Here is a 22,168-nt window from a genome sequence, read left to right as displayed (position 1 = left end):
TTTATGAGGGTTCGATGAACGGTCTATTCAAAGCTCGACAACATTCCGCGCTTTAGACCGAGTGAATAAGTTCATGGCATGTGGTGGTTGTCAGGGAAGAGTTGTCAAGAGCACCCAAGTCTATCAAAAGTCCATGTTAGCTTACTGCCCTGTCCCCAGTCAAATTGACGCAGCACTTAGAACAAATTTTTCAGTGAATCAGAGTAATCACCAAATGGAGTGCCCTGAACAGGAAGATCGAGGACCTGAATCTGATTAAAATGACTTCAGATCCTCTCCTCCACCTCATCGGCTGAGGTCTAGGCACTCGTAGTAACTGACGAACCCTCGCAAGTGACACTCAACACTAATCTGGTGTGTTATTCGAAAGGAATCTTTCTCGTTGGTTCCCCGGCTGCCTTAAAACTCGGTCAACATAGCAACCTACTTGCCCAAGCTAAGCTTTCATGTCAATCTGTGAGTAATAAACCCTGCTGAAAAAAGCGCAACTCTCTGAGTGATGACGTTTGGTCTCGTTCGACATGCGATGTGAAAGGACACACCAGTGAATGACCGATAGATCTTGCTTACGAAGCACAATAGTTCTAGCATCAGTGGTCTTCCTACTGGTGTTCTACATGAACTAGTGCTGTATGAAATAATCGGGAGGAGAAACAGATCAAACCACTGCTCCAATCGGATACAAGCCGCAGTCCATAAAAAACAGCAGAAATCCAATACCGATTTGCATATCAGATTGAGGCGAAAGAAGCAACTCTCATAAGATTTTTTTCTCGCCAACCCCTGCAGTATGAAAATTGAATCGAAATGAGGAAATAAACACTACTTCACTGGTACTCCTAAGGAGATTGAGGTGACAAAAGGTTTGGCTAGGAATAGCCAGCGATAGGTTGGTGAAAACAATCAATTTCCGGTATCCCAAAAAAGATAAATCAACTGTGGTAAACAAAAAGGTGCCTCAAAAAACTTTACAATGCATCACTGTTCAAAGGAAATTCAAAACAGCCACTTTGTACATTGCTTCTGATCCACATCACTCGGTGTCATCTTCGTTCCCATTTCCGTTTTCAGTAATATCCATGGCATTGCTTTCATCCACCGTTACGTCGCCAGCCACATCGGGGGTGGATAATATATCATCCCAATTAATGGTCGGTAGCTTGCACTGTTCTGGGTAGATCCAGGGTTTGAATTCTGGCTGATGTCTTCGTTTCCACGCCGTATATTGTTGGCAAGCCTTAATCAGCCGTTTGATCACGCGAGGAGCTACATACTGAGTGGCTTTGTTGACTGCCCAGGTCGGTAGTTTTCCTGAGTAGTGGATAAAATGAGAAGAGAAACCGAGTTGGGAAAATCTGTCGGAAAAAATGCAGTAAGCAGATGAGTCGGTTTTCATTCCTCAGGTCAGTTATTCACGAAAGACCCGACCATGAACAAAAGACTAATCCGCGAAATTCCACGGTTCAATGTGCAAACATATATGAGCTATACCGGTTTACCACACTGTGATCTTCAGAACATAGCTGATTGGTTCTATTTGACGCAATAACAAAAGAAGAGTCAAAACAGTAAGTGAATCAATGAACAACCATAGAAAATTCACCAAGAACAAGTTACGAACCACATGATCATGTTTCAAAGTCTGCGACCCGCAAGCGTCGCCGTGATATGTGAACAGCTGTCCCCACGCCAATATGTAAGTGTGGTACATAAGCACAACAGACCGTACAGTTAGAATTTGATTAGACAGGTCTGTTGACGTAATAACACTAGACCACAACTTCTTACCGCTTGTTTTTGGTAGGATACGCAAATTACTATCTTATTGTCATTTAGTTCACCATTGATCAGCTTAGTCAGTTACTCAACTAAAGGGTACGCTGGTCCCGTTTCTTTTAGCTTCACTCAACAATAGTACCGAGAATAGAAAGATGGCCATGCCTTGGATGAGATGGTGAACGCTTTTCGCCTTCTGGACAGTCAGGCATACATGAACGCCCACGGCTGCGTGATCAGGACAATACGCTTACGCATTGTTTCGCACTGTTGTGGCTCCACATCATGAGGTATGAGAGCTACCGCAGTGACTGAGCTCACTTATGCTTCATCGAGCAGATACAAATCGACCGTTTTTTGTCGTTCTTACCATTAAAAAAGTGCGAGAAGAATCAGCTTTCGTTCATTACGAGCCAAAAACAAAACAGACTAACGCAGTCCGGACCCATTACAATCCCCGATCTCTACCGATTGTTTATGGCAATTCACACCAACTCCACGGAACAAAGTAAGGAACAAAGCTACGGAGTAAACCCCGGGCTACGCCCATTTGAGTAACCTGGTCTTTAATGACTGCGCGGTAAAATTACCCATAGGCGGGGTTGGAAAAATAAACAAGTCGGATCCCTGATTGACGGAAACGCCCAATAGTACGAATGAGAACAGAGAGGAAGAAAACTAAGGCCAACAATGGGGTGCGTGTGTTGCTAAATCAGCGACTCAAAAGATGAGGTGTTAAAGTCAACTCAAAAGGATAACAGAAGTACTCTCATTAAAATGGTCACTACGTACATCTAGGCAGTAGACATCAGAACGTCAATTTCACCAGAGAGGTCATCGATTTTGCCACAATCTGGTAGCCAACCGATGTATTACTGCGGTGCTGCACACCGACCAGTTGCATTCTTTTGTTTTAGTACAAACGCACTCGTTGTTGCATTGTTTCTTAGTGTAATTTGGAGCATCGTTGGTGAGCGATAGGAGAGCCGAACAGATAGTATCGTAATGGAATGTGTATCAGATGCGTCCGTAGATGTACTCAATGAGGTGTTTGCGGGAAAACATTTGGCCGTACCTATTGACAGGCGATCAGGGAGATGTTTATCATTAGATGAGAGTGTCTAAACTGCTCAAAACTGTCCGACAACAACGAACAATCCAACCTTATGGAAAAGCGCAATCGTTGAAATGAATAATGAATAATTCATTCGTTAAATCACGAAGTAAGAAATTATGAGCAACCGGAAAAAAACAAATCGGAACCGTTACAGTAGAACAAATGTTGAACTTCTTTTTCGCGATTGCGGAGGTATCTACCGAAATGATGTATTCAAAAGGGCCGACGATGTCAGATCAACCGATGAAGGTGGCATTCACACAACGATAATGAAGTGAGTGGGTGGGTGGGTGAATCAGGTCGTGGTGAGCTGGCACAGTGACCGTCACGAAGAGACTGAACCATCCAGTTTGTGCGCTTCCATAGCCAACTGAGCTACACAGCAGTTTGTCCACGTGATATCCACAGAGCCGTTCAAACCAGGTCGTTCAATGGATAGAGGTCAGACTAACGGTCTTTTAGCCCTCCAGGTTTGGGGTTGAAAGATGTGCAGCGATATGTGCCTGAGAAGTTACGCTACTCTTGTAGTCTCACGCCAGACATCGCTATCTGGCGTTTGAGCTTTTGAGTCAAAGGTTTTGGATGAGAGTCTTTATCGTCCTTCTGACTAGGTTTGCGCACCTCAGTAGTTGAACCCATACAACCCATACAACCACGAACTGTACGAATACCAGTAGTTTTGGAAGTGTATGCCCCTTTCTTTTGGACGTTTACTCTAAATGCTTTTTACAATGAGTCCCATCCTCTCTGCGCCCTTTCCACTCTTAACTAGGGCCTTTCCTCCATGGCCATTCGGCAGTTACGCAAGCTTTCAGTACTGGTGTGTTGCGGTCTATGGACTTAGGGTGCTGGTGCCTCCGCGGATGACAGCAACGTCATATTTACACATACACGTACATATTGCGGAGAAAACATATTCATAGATCATCTATTGAAAACAGTAAAGTGAACCAGATAAAGTTGTGGAGGAACTGACGGGCTTATAAAGACTGTCTATATTATTCGTTTTCATCCTCAAGCTGCTGATTCATAGAGAAATCCTTTTGCAGTCGAATTCTGTCTTGACGGGGCAGTGGATTATCTGATCCACTAGAGTGGTAGCTGTTGAAGTATATAGACAGTTTTCTATAGAGGAGAATGTCGGTAGCTCAGGTAGCGTAGATGGTCGTTGGCTTGTTCGCTGAGCTGGGCAATTTGATTGCAAACGTTTCATCACCAATCGAGGTGACATCATCAGTGCGTAGTTGTGCGTAGCGGTGGGTTAGTGGTTGTGCTACTACCACTAGTGGTTGGCACAACCACTAACCCACCGCTACGCACAACTACGCACTGATGATGTCACCTCGATTGGTGATGAAACGTTTGCAATCAAATTGCCCAGCTCAGCGAACAAGCCAACGACCATCTACGCTACCTGAGCTACCGACATTCTCCTCTATAGAAAACTGTCTATATACTTCAACAGCTACCACTCTAGTGGATCAGATAATCCACTGCCCCGTCAAGACAGAATTCGACTGCAAAAGGATTTCTCTATGAATCAGCAGCTTGAGGATGAAAACGAATAACAAACAAAACTTCTACTGAGAAAGAGAACGTTCCAGTGGCCGAGTTTCGCGTACCTACAGGATTGTTATAAGTGATTCACTGAGTGGTGTCTAGAGTGGTCTGATGTCAAACTAATACGGACAGGATAATCCCCACTAGAGAAGACCACCAGAAACACGGTGTTTAGCATCTTCTATAAGGTGGTCACACACTGACTAGCGACCGAAGAGGACGTCCCTCTCCAGGAGTGCCCTCCTATTAGAGGGGACTGTGGACCTGTGACAGCAATGTGTTCCATACAGAGGGTGTCAGCTCGGCTTCAGTGAACAAAAAGTGCTGCGGCATGTGCTGTCAGGTTATACTGCTCCAGCTTCTTAAGTAATGTTCTGTTTTATCTTCCATTTGAATATTGCTAGGTACTCCGGCACAGTCTCAATACAATTTGAAGCCAATGAAAGCCTACTCCCTATAGCTATTCAGTGCCCTATGTGAGCACCACCAAACGATGACGCGAGATTCCCCAAAACCTACACACGACTGCCTGATACCTAAATCGAATCTGAGAGCGAACACTGGTCCTCAAAGTTCTGTAGCTTCCTTAAGGCTATACTGTGACTGAGAACAGGTAATTGAAAGTGCCACAGCCACCAGCATCGACCAGTGTTTAAATGCTATTTTCAATATCGTTTTCTCTATCACCGTGTAGTCCAATCTTGTTACCATTACACTGCATTTTTCGGCAAACAGAGCTGACAATATGACGAATTCAGGCACTGGCTTAGAACTACATAAACCGATGAAAAAAAATACAAATAAATGCTTCATCTAATGGCATCACAAAAGATAATACCAACTGCAGACACCAATCGTGCTGCAATCGGTGTCGCTTCCCTGTTTCGCTCGTGCAGTAAGATGTGCTCCCTTCACCAAAGTGATGGCTAACCTAAAGCCATCCATGGTACTGAAGCGCTAGGTATCAAAACATCGTAAACGAATTTCATTAACTTTCGTCGGAGGGCTCATGGGCACACATATTTTATTGGCTTTCCCCAGGAAACCAACGAAGCTCCGTTATAAAGTATTTCCTTCTGGTTCCAAATCTGCATAGGCTCTGTATGCTCTCGCATACATATCCATGTTCGGATTCTTTTTATTGTGGATCGTGTCGTCGAAATCAAATCAAGAGCGTTCAGCTGCAACACCCCCAAGGTGCCTAGCTGTCATGCCACCAGAAGGAAGTACGAAGGCTGATGTACTGTCAGGTTGCCTAAGCCTAGACAGGAGCAGTCTAGATGCCAGGATGGAGCTCGAACCACGGACTTTCTGGTCAATAAGTTCACGCCTTAATCATTGAGCCATCCCGGGCCTTATTTCAAGCATTCCCGCAAAAGATCTCGTGAAGTTAATTGAAGCAAACAAGGACGTAGTGTTTTGACAAATACTCTCATCTGTAAATCAACTTGGTTTCCGCCGGAGACTTAGCTGAATACCTCGTTTATGATATTCTTCAAATAAATATACTGCATAAAGGCCGCCTCACATTTCAGCTGGTATGGTATTTGAGACATCGCACTGTAATTTCACAAACGAAACTACTCACAAGGTTGCTGAAAACGCCTCGAAAGCCGACGATCGGTTTCGCCCCTCTAGGGGCTCATTAGGTAGGCGAAGTCCCCGAGTTTCTCCCAGCCTTATGTTCTTATCGAACTCAGATTGAGCAAATTCTCATGAATATACGTATTTGCGTATTAATTTGGTTTTTACGGAAGGTAGTGTGTAATATAAATCTATTTCATCGATGACTGGCTTTGCTACACTGGTGACGTACGGTGGCACTAAAATACTCATTAAAAGCGATCCCAGAAAATGAGCGAATCTCTTCATATAACAGATAACTGTAGTTGAGCGGCAACTGTCGTTGCAGGCGACCCCGGGTGCATTGCTGGATAAGATGGTAGTAAATATTCACTATTCACACATCATTACAAGATCGCTTTTGCTTGTGTTTCTAAATTATACGTCTCCCAGTGAACCTAAAGCTTGATTTACAGAAAGTCGCATGACACATAACATGAATATACCTGAATAATGTTTGACATAACAGGTGATGTTAGCGTGTTTCATCAGCTTCATTCTTGACCAGTAACACAAGGCTTAAAGGGCCGAAATTGCGTCAGCGCAAGCACAATTGACGAATATCACTAACTCACCACGTGGTTTAGACAGTCGAAATGCCGAGCCTCCACAGGAAGACATTATTTCCGACACGAGCCGAAGTTCAGTGCTAGCATGGAGTAGGCTAATCTAATAATGGCCTGAAAATGATTCCCTCTGAATCAACAGAGTCTCTTCAGTACGGTCGAACGGGATTGTTCATCTCATTGTTTTGGGGCGAGGGTGATGTATTGTCCATAAAGTGCGGTACGTGTTTAGCTGTTGTCTTTGTGTGTTCACACGATCGAATCCTCTGGGCGAGCTCTGTTTAATCACATCCTGGGGAACAAAACACTTCGTATTCGATTTTTATTACCCACATAGTAAAAATTGCATTAGCCATTAAAAACCAGATGCACAACGAGTAAATAGGAGTTACATACCAGGAGCGCTTAACAGGGACGAAAACACCATTCGCACCATAGATAGGATGACAATACGGAAGGTCACCAGAATAACCAAGAATTGCACTAATAAACCTAATCTAACCGACAGTGGTGGTCTCATCGTTCAAGAAACAGCGCGTGCAAAACAAAACTAGAAGCAAACAAGTGTTAAAGAGATATCATCCTCATTGTTGTATCTCCGATCAATTTTACAAAGGTTAGAGAACAAGCCGGTAAGCACTCACACAGGATGAAAAAAACACCAGAGCAACAACTCACCACGTGGGTCGCATTGGGTGATATAGATCAGTTCGCACTCATTTGAACCGCAAGGTCGGATGATGTAGGACGTTAGATGAGAAATGGCCCGGACGTATTGTTTGCGGGGAGGAAGGGCCTAAAAGTTTGTACATGTATATGCTGTCGTAAGTAGAAAAAAGGTTTTAGAAAGCATGCGAGGTCTTTCAGCCCTTGAAGAAATCGCTGTAATTCGAAAGAAATCGGGATCGAAGTACCTAGTGATATAAATGAACTATCAAACAACTAAGAGACCGGAGAGAAGCGGAAGCACGAAGTGTCACAGATTCACTTATTGTTTACCCAATTTGTGGCACTCTCCGATCACAAGGTAAAAGCATCTAAGCCAAAATAATTTCAGGTTTACCAGCTTTAATCTCCAAAATCACAAAAGTAAATCCGCTAGATGGTGAAGTGCAAACATGTGGTTAATTACGTTCGGACCCCTAAAAGCAAACAAGTTCTTGAGGTAGCGACAACCGCAAGCAACAGCGCATGAAAAGTGTTTCCGTAAAATTGATGTCAAATAGTTTGCTTACCATTTCGCCGGACGCCCACTGATTTCACATTGCTGTCACGGTGTAATATATGAGAAGTTACTGAATCATGGTGTTTCCAGCACCCAGTTGTACTCTCTATGAACTGTCGTTCAATTTCTGTTGCTTATTTGGTGTAAACCCTCGAACAAGACTACCTAAGAAAAGGGTCATCCTACAAATGAGCTAATCATCGGTGATAAAGACAGACTAACTAAGAGGAAGAAAAAGTGCTCTGCTTCCCATAATCACCTGTCTTAAAAGACTACTGTCTATCAGTAGATAGACAAAGAGCACTTCCAACACTGCGTCAGTAAGTGCTTCTAGGAAGAGAGTTAAATAGAGCGGTCTTATAAAGAGATCATGACTAGACACAGCCAGACGGTAAAACTCAGAGGCATAAGGTAACCAAAACAGTAATTAAAGGTTTTGCTACATCCTTCCACATAAGGTATTTCGTGATATTTCGTGGGTGACGAGTGTCTTCGGAAAAAGCGCAAATTTTCCATACCTAGTGGCTGGACTAAGGCCTTCCAAAGCACTTCATTGATAGCCCTCTTAAATCTCCGAGAGAAGTTCGGTGGCTACTTTAGCTGCTCAAGGTATGTTTCTTCCGCTGTTGATCTATTTCATCATCCTCCATGGAACTGACGACGCCTGTATTTAGGGATCCTTCCTCAGTTTGCACTGCCGCATACATTTCAGTGAAGGTTTGCTGCGCCAGTAGTCCAGAACTCTTATGCACGGTAGCGCAACATTCTTCAAAGTCGGTTGCCTGAGCATCATTGCCTTTATTCAACCTACGCGTGCACCACAATAACAGTCTAGATAGCTTAAGTTTCGTGAATGACGGACATCTCCCTCTTACCATCTGCATTCATACGAAACCTCAAGGACTGATATGTGCCAGTGAAACGGAAAGGCTGACGCTGTATCGACCGCATATTGTGACTAGCCGAATGAATAACTAACTGTTCGGTCAAAATATAGGCGGTATCCTCGTCCACACCCTCATGGTCTGCAAATTTCGCCTGATGGGCGCCGTATTCTGACTGAGCGTAGGATGCGCCTTCATGTTATATTGTTCATCGGAACGATGGGTGGCGGCTTATGCTTTTTTCGCTGACCTCTACATTTTTCATCTGCATTGAAGCGTTTTACGATGCATCGTCAAAGAACTTCAAAATTAGCATTTTTGCAGTTTCTGCGTCTCTGTGTAAATATTTTCGGTCGTACTATTTTCTCGGGATCGGTCGGCATTCTTACAAACGACATCCACGGGTCCATTTTACAATAGCTCATGACTGCGGCCATATCATAAGAGCCCTACAACGATTTGGTTCTTCAAATGACTGGTCGCTGATGCCGATGTGCCACTCCTGGGACTGAAAGAAGGGTATTATCAAGCCATTTTACAAAAGCTATTACAAGCATCAGTCATTAAATTACGAAGCGATTTGCATTGCGCCGATAGTTTCCAAGCTCATGAATGAGTGTGTCGAGCGTATGCAGCCAGAGCGCCTGAAGACCGAAAGCTTGTCCACCGACGCTCATCACGGATTTGTCACTTAACAAGCCGACGTAACCAACGTCGCGACGGCCCACGAGAAGTGGACACGAATCCCACGCAAGGGCTGTCACAGTGATTGTCATCCCAGTCAGTCTTAGTATGGATTTTGACCAGATAAAGCAACATACCCTGATGCTAGTCCTATAAGTTGACCAGTTTATGGCACTCTTAGTAGCTTTGATGAAGGAGTAGATGGAAGAGTGGTATTTTATCGTACGGAGTCCATCCATTGCTGTTTATGGTGAGAAGCGGCATCTCTCATTTGACGGCAAACTGTCCAGCATTGTTTAATTTGTACATTAACAGGACGCCCAAATCAGTTATTCCATCATGTTTACTGTGTGCCAAGCATTTCAAGATACAGTAACCGATCGCCACCCTGGAAAATTGTGTCCAACTACGACAGAATTTGGAAGCTACCCTGCAGGGCGACCAACTTCATCTCACGATCAGTAGGAAGCACCACATTACCGGTGGACTCAGCAGAGGCAACAGTACAAGATCCCGGAGTATGGACCCGAGAGTATCCGAAAACTGACCACCAAAGCATATGCTTGACAGCCAAAGGGCACTAAGGTGTAAGTTTATATGCTGGGCGGCTGAGATTGCGGAGGTTTGTTTCGACCTTCATAAGGTAGCTCCTTGGATTTGTTGCAGCAACGTTCTCCTCTCTGTCTCACTCGGAATCGCCCTGTCAGTTGTCATCATGTTTTTTGGAGGAAACGTTAAACCAGGTATAAAGCTGGTGGCTAATAGGAACTACAGAAGCGGGCCACAGCAAAAGCTGAGAATTACGGTCTTATGGCCTAAAGCTACCACATTAACGTGGTGGTCTGGCTCGAAAGCTGCAATGATCCCGCGGGCCACACTGGCTGGAACTTCGTTCCACAAGGTGAAGCCACGCCATGAAGGCCGAAGGGGAGCGGCCAGACCAAGACCAGCGAGACCCCGTACTACGAGTAATCTTGCTACGAAGCGGTCTGTCCTCTGCGATAGGAGAGTGAAGGTAGTGAGGTGTTTCCCCCAGGCGTCCAGCAAGTCAATATTTATGGAAGCGGCGATGCTGCCTTCGCCGGAGGAAGGACGGGTCGTAAAAGGTCGGCACCAAAAACCGCACACTCCGATCGCCCCACGGTTGACCGTGACCGCCAACGCATTATCCAATATGGTCCAAATACTTTCGAAACCAAAGGGTCCGGCGCCGCTCAAGAGGCAACTGCTGTGCGAAGCCTCATCAGAAATGGCACAGTAATGCCTTATTCCCTGCGCCCTCGAGTTAGACCAACCCCTGCAGCCGAGCAGGTTAGACTATTGAATCAACAGATCCTAGTAAGGTTCCCAAAAAAACCCCACTGTTCACTGCCTCATGGACCAGACGTCTGGGTCAGAGGCTAAGGACAGGTTCCACGAACAAAATCATACGTCCGCCCACTGCCTCATGGGTCAGACTTTTGAGTCAAAGGCTCAAATTGGGGTATCTCAACCAAACCCTTTTCCTTAACCTTAGCAAAGGGAAAAAGCACTTGCCCAGTGTCCACCTATATCCCTTCCCAACCCCTTCCCACCACAAAGCAAACGTCGCTGGGTCGTTTGATTGTCAGTTATCTGACCGAAGGACCTTGTGCTTTTCAATATCTATTAACAATGAAAAATAACACCTTTCTAAATTCACGAGATCCTTTCTATGTAGGAGCTTTTAACTTCCGCACTTAATGTCGAGTTGGCAAACAGGCCATGCTTGCCGAAACCGAATACCCCCTTAAAATTGATGTATGTTGTGTCTCCGAAACATGCATACAAGACCCAAGCGTGGTTATGAATCTCATAACGCCAAGGATGAACTCAGCTTTTCCACATTTCTCCATCTGTGTGTCTCGTGACCCAGAAGCGGCGACTCATGGAATTTGCACTCAGCCCCAGAGCTGAACGCGCTTTGCTTGATTGAATCTCAGTGAACAGTCGTCTTTGCGTCGTCCGGTCAGCCGGTTCAATCAAGCTCAATGACTCTCGGCATAAAAAGCGGTGCCTGTATGTAGTGTTGGCCTATGCCCCAACGGAATGCAGTTCTGATCCGGAGGACACTTTCTATCGAGAGCTATCGGGACTCATTCGTCAAGCAAACAGCACCGACATTTTGGTCCTTGCAGGCGATCTGAATGCTCAAGTAGGCCGTCTGAGCTCCTTGGAATCACATCTGGGCGGTCGATTCGGAGTCGATGCTCGCCGCACAGACAACGGAGATCGACTCCTTCAGTTGTGTGCTGATCATGAACTGTTAGACCACGTGGCCATCAGCCCCTGGTGGAGAGACAATTCAAGACTTCCGTTCCTCCTGGAACACGTAACTTGATCCGATTCCGATCACGCCACGATGCGTGCAAGTCCAACAGCTCGTTTCCCCTTACGCCCTCGCAATTCAGCATGAAACATACCAATTCACGATCTTCGAAAAACTATCATAGCTCAACAGCATCGATCGGAGCCAGCTCAACAACTCTCAACAGCAAACAAATACTGTGGTGGCAGTGAGCATGTGGATGAAGCGTAGCAAAATGTAAAAGGAGCTATGCTAACAGCGTTCATTTCTGTATGTTCGACTTCTCAAATTTGACCACAAGACCATTGGATATCATCGAGGTCGCTGTCCATAACTGATGCCAGGAAAGTCACACAAGCAGGCAACGAGTACGACGGCGTACACAAACCCCTCAAACACCAAATAGTGAAGAGTCTAAGGAAAGAGCGAGAGCTCTGGTGGACATCAAAAGCTCGAGAGATGGAGAGGGCTTTTGCTACGGAAAACAGCCGTACCCTATATCAAATGATACGGTCAAACTGCCGTAGGAAAGCAACGGTCAGCAAAACGATAGGTGAAAAGAATGACTCATTAATTCACTCGCAGAAACGTTGACTGGAAAGATGGATTGAACACTTTGAAGAACGATTCAGCTGGCCTACTGCAACACAGCCTGTGGAAACAATGCATAAGGTGAATGGAATGTAAATCTTGATCACCCGTCGGAAGAAATAAAGTAGGGAATACCTGTACTGAAACGTGATAAGGCACCAGGACCGCACGGTCTGTTACCATCCCTCTTTGAAGAAGGCGGAAAATCCCTGATGACACAACTGGCGAAGCTTATTGATGTTATATGGGACGAAGAGGTGTCTGCGGAATGGAGCTTGCCAACAGTTATCTCGATCTTCAGAAAGGGTAAACAGACGCTGTGTAGAAACCACCGTGGCATCGGTCTGTTCGCCGTGGCATCGAAGGTGCTATCTGGCCTTATTATTCGAAAGTTGACTAAACACATGAAAGCAGGAAGCACAATGGCTTGGATACCGCCAGGTTGCCCAAGCCTAGACAAAGGAAGCCGAAAAGTAGAAGTCTGGTTCCAACCACGAACCATTCGGTCAGCAAATTCGCGCTCTAACCACTTTAGCCATCTCTCCCATCTCTCTGAACACATGGAGAGACAGATCCGTGAAATCCAAGCTGGGTTCCGTCCTGTAAGAGATCACATCGATCATATCTTCACCATCCGACAGATTCTGGAACACCGACAAGCTCCTAGCAATCAACACTCGTTGTGTTCCTCGATCTAAAAGTTGCCTTCGGCTCTGAGGACTGCCAGGCATTATGCCATTGTCTGTGGAGCAAAGGTGTCCCCTCCCCCTAAATTATTGTGCCTCCTTAAGACGCCGTACGCCAACTTCCGCGGTCATGTAAAAGTCTACGAGAAGCGCTCTTCTGAGTTCACCACATCAAGTGGTGTCATACAGGACCATTCTCTCATCTTTCATCTTCAAACTCATCAGTAACACGAAGACGTCATGACGTCAGTCATGGAAGACTATCAACCTCTAATGCCTGTGGAGTCGAAGTGCTCCCGTTCACTCACAGATGATTCTCCAGTCCAACAAACGAAATATCAAGAACCTGTTTCCAAGCACGTATAGCCCACCAGTCTCTGGGACGACAGTGAATACATCTGGCAATTAACCCGGTTTGACTTCCAGTGACTGAGATGTCGACTCACCAGACTCCAAAGTACGCATTTCCAATCTTTACCTGCAATTCCCTGTGCGTTGAGAAAACGCCACCACGATTTTTGTGGGGTGGTAGTGGCTATACCCGTGTGATTATAGTGCAATCTAGCTTGAACTGCTAGTTGTTGTTCTTGTTGCTCTCATTATCATTATGGACATGCTTCTCCCCAAGCTTCGGATTTGGAAAGGTCCCAGTGGGTGCAGCGCAAGCTCAGCTTTCTTTACTGCCAGAAACTTCTTCCCGGTGAACCCAAAACAGGTGAAAGATTTCTGCAAGTTGGTGGCCGCAACGCCTTTGCATAGCTATAGCTGCAACGTCCCGCACATTGCACACATTAAAACGTCAGTTATTTCGAGCCTGAAGCTACGCAGCAGAGCAGAAAAATAGTCGACCTCATCGCTTCACTCTTTGTTCTGTGGCAATCACGCTTGGTTGTCGTCCAAATGTAGCGTTCAATTAAACTGTGATCTAGCCTTCAGGAATCCCTTGCCTCAGGAATTTTGTCAGTGGCATATGCCAGTATACACTGGAAATAATATCACTCCTTGCAAAGCCCACAGGATGGTGTAATCAAAATACATTCACGTCTGATGAAGTCTCAGAGGATCAACTCCGTGTGTGAAGCTGCTTAGAACTAACCTTGTGGAATATCGAACGATTTGCGATCATATACTCGGAATGGGCCTGTAGCCACGATCTTTGAAGGACGAAATCCCTGTCACGAATTGCTGGAAATGATCTGACTGTGAAATCTTATAAGACTGACAGGATTAAACTTACGAGCATAGTAGCCAATGTCATTGTTCGGATTGATTGAACAAAGTTCGTAGCTCTCGAGCATATTTTTGTCCCATAATTTTCGGTACTCCGAATCCATGAGTGTATCGAAGAGTGTATCCGCGGATACGTCTTTTAGAGTGGCAACTAGCTACCAGGGAGATACGCCATGTAAAATAATGTCATTTTACTTTGAACATTTTAATATCAGAAGCCTCTGTAAGCCTTGAGAAAACCGTAATGTTGTGCTTGCAATAAATACGGCACCATGAGTGATTTTCAGTACACAGGTTCCGAATGTTCTGCATGTACGCATCGTCCGGGATAACAGACTCCTTTAGGGACCCCAGTGTCATAGCAAACCTTCAAGGTCGTATTCAAAGGATTGTCACTCGCCTAAACTAGCTATTTTTAAGCAACAAAAACCGTAGTTAGTTCCAACTCCACCCATTCGGTTGGAAGTGGATTGTTAATTCCATACAAACTAAGCCCCCCCCCCGTGTTCACACTGCACACTGGTGCCAAAAAGCACGCTTGGGAACTGAAAACGTCAGGAAGGTATATTCTCAGTAAAATACCCTTAAGAAGTTTTTTCACGGATTCAGAAACCCACACGGAAAGTTCGTCCGAAATATAGTTAAGATGGTCATCCGCAGCTTCTGCAGGAATTCGAATTGCTTTTGAACTGTCCCACCGGAACGGTTCTAAACGAGGCTGTGGTTTGGTCATGCCACGCTTCAAGCGCAGGCTCACAACGGGTTTATCCAACGGTAATGTGTGAAGACCATTGATCCAGTGGTTCCCATTGGTGTATTTCACAGAAACATTGGCATGCGGTAGCCTCAGGAATGAATTTTCCCCACACCATAACTCACGGTAGCCCGCACCATGCAATGGCACTTGCTTTGTATTCTGTTGTCAACAGGCCATTAAGCCAATGCTGGCTAATGAAATGGGTCGGAGAATCAGCGCCAACCTGCAGAACCGTAAGTGGGGTTTCGCATAAATCACGCGTAAAACACCAATGCCGCAAGATATGGTGGGTTTTGTTGAGTTACGTGTCAAACGCAGTAGTAGCTTGAAAAGGGTGTGGTGTCAGCGCCACCCGACAGAAGGCGGTCGCATCCTAGTCAAGTCACTCCTCTGATTCGAGATCGGAATGTACCGCACGGTAAGACATTGAAGTTCGTCGTGTGAATAATTTCATCGCCACTGAGATCCGTAAGACGCGAAAATGCGCAACGTAACGGATCTTGGAATGGTGCTGTAAACAGTAGCAGTTGTAGCTGTCCAGTCACCCACATACTCGACCGTTCAGCTCACAGTCGCTCACTGGATCACGAGCCTTGTCTTTTTCTCATACTCACAAACCACGTCACATTGAGGTAACTCGTCGGGCATCGATCGTCTATACTGTCTAGCGGGCGTAGCAACAATTCATGTGGTGACACCAACGTACACGCAAACGGACCCACATATAGGGAAACCGAACACATTCAGCGCACATAGACCCCACGCGCAGGGGGCAGGAAGTCAACCAGTTTCCACAGGTCCATGGACAATTATGGAACACGTCTATCAGCCATACTGCGGATAAAACATGTTTCCGACGTCCGGACTTTCAAAAAGCATCTCTCACCGACGATAAGTTCCTCATTTGACTTGCTCCGGTTTTGTATTGTATCTATTTTTATACGTGTGGCATTTCACCCTTGTCAACTATACTAAAACCTTTATTAGTTCATATGCCCTGTGAATTGTTTGATGACCATCATCAACGGTGCACTAATAGAGTTCGCACCGTGAAGTCGTGATGACCTCCTCAGAGCTTATCGATGGAGCTAATGCGTATTCGCATATCGAGTTTTTTTATTTGGCGTGAGCCGGAACAAAAGTTCTTGCGTAAGGCACGCCTTACAGAATATGTCAGCAATAACCCGGCTTCTAAACAGCTCTTGCGCCGACTTAAGGAGCGAGTGGATGACATGACTAGAACACCTTTTCGAATTGCTTGACTCTCAGCCGTGTCGTCTGCTGACAAGTTTGGTATTCAAGCACAAAATCGCACCTAACCCCTCTCTGGTTTAACCATCAGGATGGCCAGGGTACAAATCGGCTTCCGTGATAGAGCCTGTACTCCAAACTTACGAGCTCAACCTTCTTGGACAAACTTGATGGGGTTAATTTCGAAGTCGTAGCGCAACAATGAAGATTGTGTGAACATTGTGTTGATCCCAGCGCCTAAATAAAAGGTCATCCGTTTCTGTTCAGCTTCTCCGCAGGCCAGATTGTGAGAGGAACGCTGGAATATCTCCATTGTTTAAGTCCCTGCTGATGAGAACCTCGTCGACCTGGAGTATGCAGGAACATCGCCCTCGCCTTACAGTCAGAGGCCAGCAGCGCCCTGTTGAACAAATTGACAACCATCATTCCACCTTTTGGCGTGCACATTGCACGCTAAAAAGTAAAGTTATGCGGTATTTCCTGCGGTCCCTGAACGTGTCCATTACAACTCAGTGAAGAAGTGTGTCTCTGTGAAAGTCTGATAGGACTTGTCTCAGGTATTTCAACCATGGCTGTCTTCAGAGCGTTGCTAGTGTTACATGGCGTCAACGAAGGCGTAATGAGGTAAGTTAGAAACTGATGTTCTGTTGTAAAGCATACTCTCATCGCGGAAAACATCAAGCAGGATCAGCTACAGCGGCCCAGCCATGTACTACGTATGCCTTAACATCGTTTGCCGGGTTATACCATGTGCCTTATTCAGAAAAGCGTATAATGTGAGGTGTACAACATATGACTTAGGGAAATGCACGAAGAAGGTTCTGAGGAGTTTATGTCGTTGTCTTGGTCCATCTTCCAGGACAGAATGCCCGTGAGTCTCTGCGCCTGGCTTGAAATATTCAAGAAATGGCGATTAAGTGGTCCCTGGGTTCAATTACAAAATCTATTCCGGGCTATACGATTGAGCTACTGGAAGCAGATGAAAGCCCGCAGTGTGCCAGTGATAGCTGCCTGTGTTATTCACCCTTTTTCGCCCTTCAAATGTACTACAAAGCCCTTGTGGTTTACCGTAGTCAGGCAACTTGCTCATGTGACACTGCTGTCCCGGTTTCATGGAATGCTTTAACGCGGCTACCGTGAAATAGGCGGAGCTTCTAGAGTTCTTGTTGGTGCACTACTCGAAAGATATCTCTCTCGTCAGGATACCATTCGCTTAAATTTGAGGTTTTTAAATAATTTTTATCTACTCAACGTTTGGTGCGGTGCTTAACTCACCCCTCCGCAGCATTGATTACCTACCGGAGTCACGTGAGCCACGCCGTCGCACACTTGTCATAATTAAATGGTCGCGATTGCTCATGAAAATTAGACGAAGGCAATTTGAGAAGGTATTTCAACTGACTTTTCAACGCTTTGACATACTCTAACAGCTTATGTTAAAAGGCGGCCCGGGTTGATGGAGGACGTTCTATCTAAATTAGGACGACCTGTGTAAAAAACCAGACCTCACCTAAGGTGATCAGACAGTCATTCAGATGGCCGACCATGGCCTTAGCCGTGAGGCCACCTCATATCCTAAAAAGACATTTTCTTACCAAAACCCCGAAAATCGGCTGACGTTTGTTAGTCAGCAGAGAAGCCGTAGCAAGAAAAACACGCCCAAATGGTAATGATCCAACCAGATCTCCATAGGATTTTTTGAGGGAACGATTTTCCCGCTTGATGGCATATTTGACGCTTGCACTGCACTAGTCAGAATTGAATACCATTGCTGAAAATCTTCATGGTTTAGCAGATTTCATCGGCTGTTGCACCACAGGCCCTGAACACTTCAGGTCGCAATACCTTATTGTTGGTGAATCCAAAAATTTGATACTTAGGCGGACCTAGATTCTGCTGTGGTGCTTTCGTGAGAACAACGGAACGGGCAAAATCCAATAAAACCCTATATCCGTCGTTCCTGTTCATCACCGAACTTTCACTGCGCAGGTCATTTGAAAGCCTTCCGAAGAATAAACGAGCAAACCGGTTGGAAAGAAATATAAGTCAGCCTTAAATGAAAATCAGGTTATTTTTTGTCGTAAGACACTGATAATGTGGATAGATCGCAACCGAAACAACAAGAGGGCTCTAACTTCCGCTGCTTCCAACCGCGCAAACTTTCTGACCTCTAACTAATTGCCTTGATAGTTTTGGTTTTTAATGGGGATGAAAAAAACGAAGTTTCCGCTGGAAAACCCACGTTTTGTGCAAAACGTCCGAGACGTCCTTTATACTTTAGCAGCTTAATGAGCCTGAGGCTACGACGAACTTATTGCCTTGACAGACTTTCGGGCATTTGCTGCTGTGCGATCGTGTCGAAGAACACAAACTATTCAAACAGGTTACCCCTTCGGAAACTAAGAAGAATCATACTCGCAAGCAGCCTGCACTTATAACGTTTCTCTGGCACTTTATGGATGTTTGATCAAATCCTGGTTGTTCCCCTGGACGCTAATCGCAATTAAGCGAGAGAAAGTTGATGGCAGGAACTCTGTTACTAGTACAGTCATGCGGGCCTCTGTAATCAGCGTATTTTTACAAATCTCTCTGCAAAACAGACGGTGATAAAGGATTTCTCCGGACATCTAGGACAGTCGTCTGCGTTGCAAAACGGGGTACAGATGGTCGGATGGACACTAATTGGGAATTTCGCTGTCAATCTTCAAGAGTTTTGGGAGGACGTCTTAATAAGGGGCTCGCAGGAGCCTGGGAAAATGAGTGTCATCATAAGACCCTGAGGCCGAAAAGGGTTTGATCCTTACCTTACGGAGAGGCGCGCCCACTCACGGGGACTAGTTTGCTGATAAAATGTAGTAACTATGGTAGCTGTCCAGCCACTTATTCATCAGTCGAGGGGACTTTCTGTAATGAGTACGATGTTGCTAGTTCCATTTTTCAGGTAATAGTTCTGTGGAGGGTTCTGGTAACAGGTTTCACAAATTCTTTTTAGTCCTGGCATTATAATATTCCTTCAGATTTCTTAAAACTACTTGTGAACCAATCTTTGCGGTCGACCTTCATGGTGGGTTTTACATGACGTCTGATATTAGTCGAGTCGAATTATGCTTGGAATTGGCAGTAACAGTTCTGAGAGGCTCATCATTCTTCCTGATTTCCAACACTTAAATGCGGCTGGTAGCGCAGTCACACTAAATTTCAAACTGCCATTGTCAACAATGGTGTTGCTGCGTCAGTATTTTGGTTTCCAGGTGATTGAAGTGGATACTAGTTTTCGGAAGAGAGTTAGTCAGAATCCGTAAAACTATCCCAAGTAGAGCAACAGTCGGTTGTTGACAGTTCAGTGATCAGTTTTAGTCGGAAAGTAATAACAACAAAAGTAAAGCTTGTAGAGGGCAAGTCTTGCGTATACACAACGTCGAACGCATGTGGAATAATCCTCGGCGCAGCGGTGAACTCCACGTTTAGTTTGCTATTTCGAAGCTGGAGTGGGTCAACGTTGCTGAGACAAGAAGCTACATCTGTAGGTCGCGACGAACCCAAATACACAAGAAATCAAACCAACGCATATTTTCCACAAATCTTTGAACAGCGAAAAATTCAGTCACCCAGCCGTTTGCATTACACAAGCTACAAGTAGCAAGCATGGAAATGTTCAGTCACGGGAGGAAAAACTGTATCCTTCGAAGGCAAAATAATGCACAACAAAACGAAGTTCTTGGAACACCAAGTCAGAAAGCAGACAGGTGCCAGGAAGATTAGCTAGCACTTCGTGAAATGCGGAACTGCTGTAAATTAGAGATCCACCAGCAGAACATAGTTAAACAAGTCACGATACTGGACGACATTCGGAAAAAAACTAAAACGTAACATTTGAGCCACGTTATCCAAGCAACGGTTTCGTACGCACCCGTTTAGTTTATTGGCGAATGCGCTCCACGCTAAATTTTGTGACGCGATGAGTCTTTCCTTTCGCTTGCCCTGAAACCACCCTAGGTGTTTCAGATTTCTAAAATCATAATTTATCTTCGTCCCCGTTGTAGCAATTTCAGATAAACCTTGGCAAGTTCGTTCGCGAAACACCGACGTTGTGTAACGATGGACTTCAATAAATATCAACATTTGAGCAAGCAAAATTTTCCAACTTCCATATGGTGGATGCGGTCTACTCGGGCAATTAAGGTCCTAACTGCATGTGGAAACGGTCCGAACTAACGCGCGTATTTTTAGTTGAATATGAGCCAATAATCAACTCGGCCGTCAGATACTACTGGCGAATAATTGGTCTTGTTGCCGTAGTCCCTCAGACATAGAGGAGTGCCAGGATATGTAAAAAATGGTTGAACTTCACTCGGATATAATAAGAAACAACTGGTTATCAGCACACATTTGCAATATTTGCTCTTCATCTTCCGTGAGTTTGGGACTAGAACAATAGGCACCAACAAGACGGTCGCAGTGAGGTCTCCGGTAAAGGCGACTATATATCCGTACTTTATGGTAGATAAGAGTGTTTCCCTTCCAGGAAAATTGTTCTCTGACGAATCGGAGCACTAATGAGCTCGTGCCTATTAAGGAACGATAAAAAGTAGACAATACCATGGCCACTGCCAGTTCTCACTGGAGTGCAACATTGGACAGCTCAGAAGTGGTATTTAGTGACAACCAGCTTAACAGATAAGCCACAGCTTGCAAATTGAGAATTTTATCCATGTCAGAACCCCGATCCAAGAGCGCTGAAATCACCATAACTCTTCAGCGTCCTTAGAATGCAGCCACTGTAAACTCAGAAACTTGCACTGGGTCTCGTAGTTGGCATCCGCGATACAGGCAGGGATCGCAATAATGAAAACGGAGGCAGATTGATGGTCAGGTTGTATTTGATCGAAAGACTAATACCGGTGCGAAAGGGCATAAACAGCCGCGGCAGAATCAAGCAATTATTTACATTCCTGGGCTCTCCCTACGCTGATAGTTTTTGTCTTTATAGGAAGTATCAATATAAGGGACATTCAATTTTTATTGGCAATTAATAAACATGGTTGCCAGTAGTCGTGGGTTTCTGCTTGCTCACCATACTGCATGCAGCGAATAAGGCAACTATGTGGCTAATAAGGTACGAATACTCATTTTATAGTCGTCGTCAGGTTAACGCCGACAGGGTTCCCCAAAGCACACGACAGATTTTACGGACCCATAAGCAAATCGCCTGACTTCAGAACCCGGCAGGAGGTAGTTGAATTTGGCCCAAGGCTGGCGGAGTAGCGCGACTGTTTTACGAAACCAGCTAGCAGGCATGCAATAATCCTCAGTATGTCTTATCCCAACAACTGACCTGCCGGCTTTACATAGGCTGATCAAAACTGTGCGGAAAATCCAGTAGGTGATAACATGCGGTTTAATGTAGCGCGACCCGCTGAAAGGTTTGCGAACCGTCACCCGGTTACAATGCACGACCTCCTATCGCTAAGCCACCAAAATGGAGCATTCTTGAGCTAGCATTTGGGCCATGGTGTGGGGTATGACTTGAAGTTCAACGCAGAACCTGGCGCTAGACAGTGGTCATCTATATGGTAGCTGCACATTCAGGCGCAGATGAAAAGCATGCAGGCGCAACCGCGCATGGTGTACATCAAAAGTCAAGGTTTTGTGGGCCAGGCCTTCAAAAACCTGATTTGGTTGCTACAACAGACCATGGACCTGGAACTATGAAGTATCTGTCTGGACACAGGTGTATTCTTGGGGTCGCCAGAGACAATCCATAAATTTGCTTTGAGTAAGAGCGGTATCGATGTCCAAATACCCCTCCCACGCTTCTCGGAATGCTTAAAATTGCCTAGCTGTTAATCAAACGATATATTTAGCTTGAATACGAGTTAGATAGAGGGAACG

At 45.3% G+C, this 22,168-nt stretch overlaps 1 protein-coding gene across 1 annotated transcript; it reads right to left on the bottom strand.

The window, feature by feature from the left end:
• Positions 1-678: 678 nt before the first annotated feature.
• T265_00477 (hypothetical protein) lies at positions 679-14,628 on the bottom strand (the record flags this gene model as incomplete). Its single annotated transcript, XM_009164250.1, has 5 exons — positions 679-1,311; positions 7,321-7,438; positions 14,135-14,247; positions 14,276-14,423; positions 14,464-14,628. 5 exons carry the CDS (start codon positions 14,626-14,628, stop codon positions 1,034-1,036), a joined length of 822 nt encoding a protein of 273 aa, XP_009162514.1.
• Between the last annotated feature and the right edge of the window lie 7,540 nt (positions 14,629-22,168).

Source organism: Opisthorchis viverrini, assembly GCF_000715545.1.
Source record: "Opisthorchis viverrini unplaced genomic scaffold opera_v5_4, whole genome shotgun sequence".
Taxonomy (NCBI): Eukaryota; Metazoa; Platyhelminthes; class Trematoda; order Opisthorchiida; family Opisthorchiidae; genus Opisthorchis; species Opisthorchis viverrini.
The sequence above is the reverse complement of the archived record's forward strand: the minus strand, read 5'-3'. Positions and strand labels throughout refer to the sequence as shown.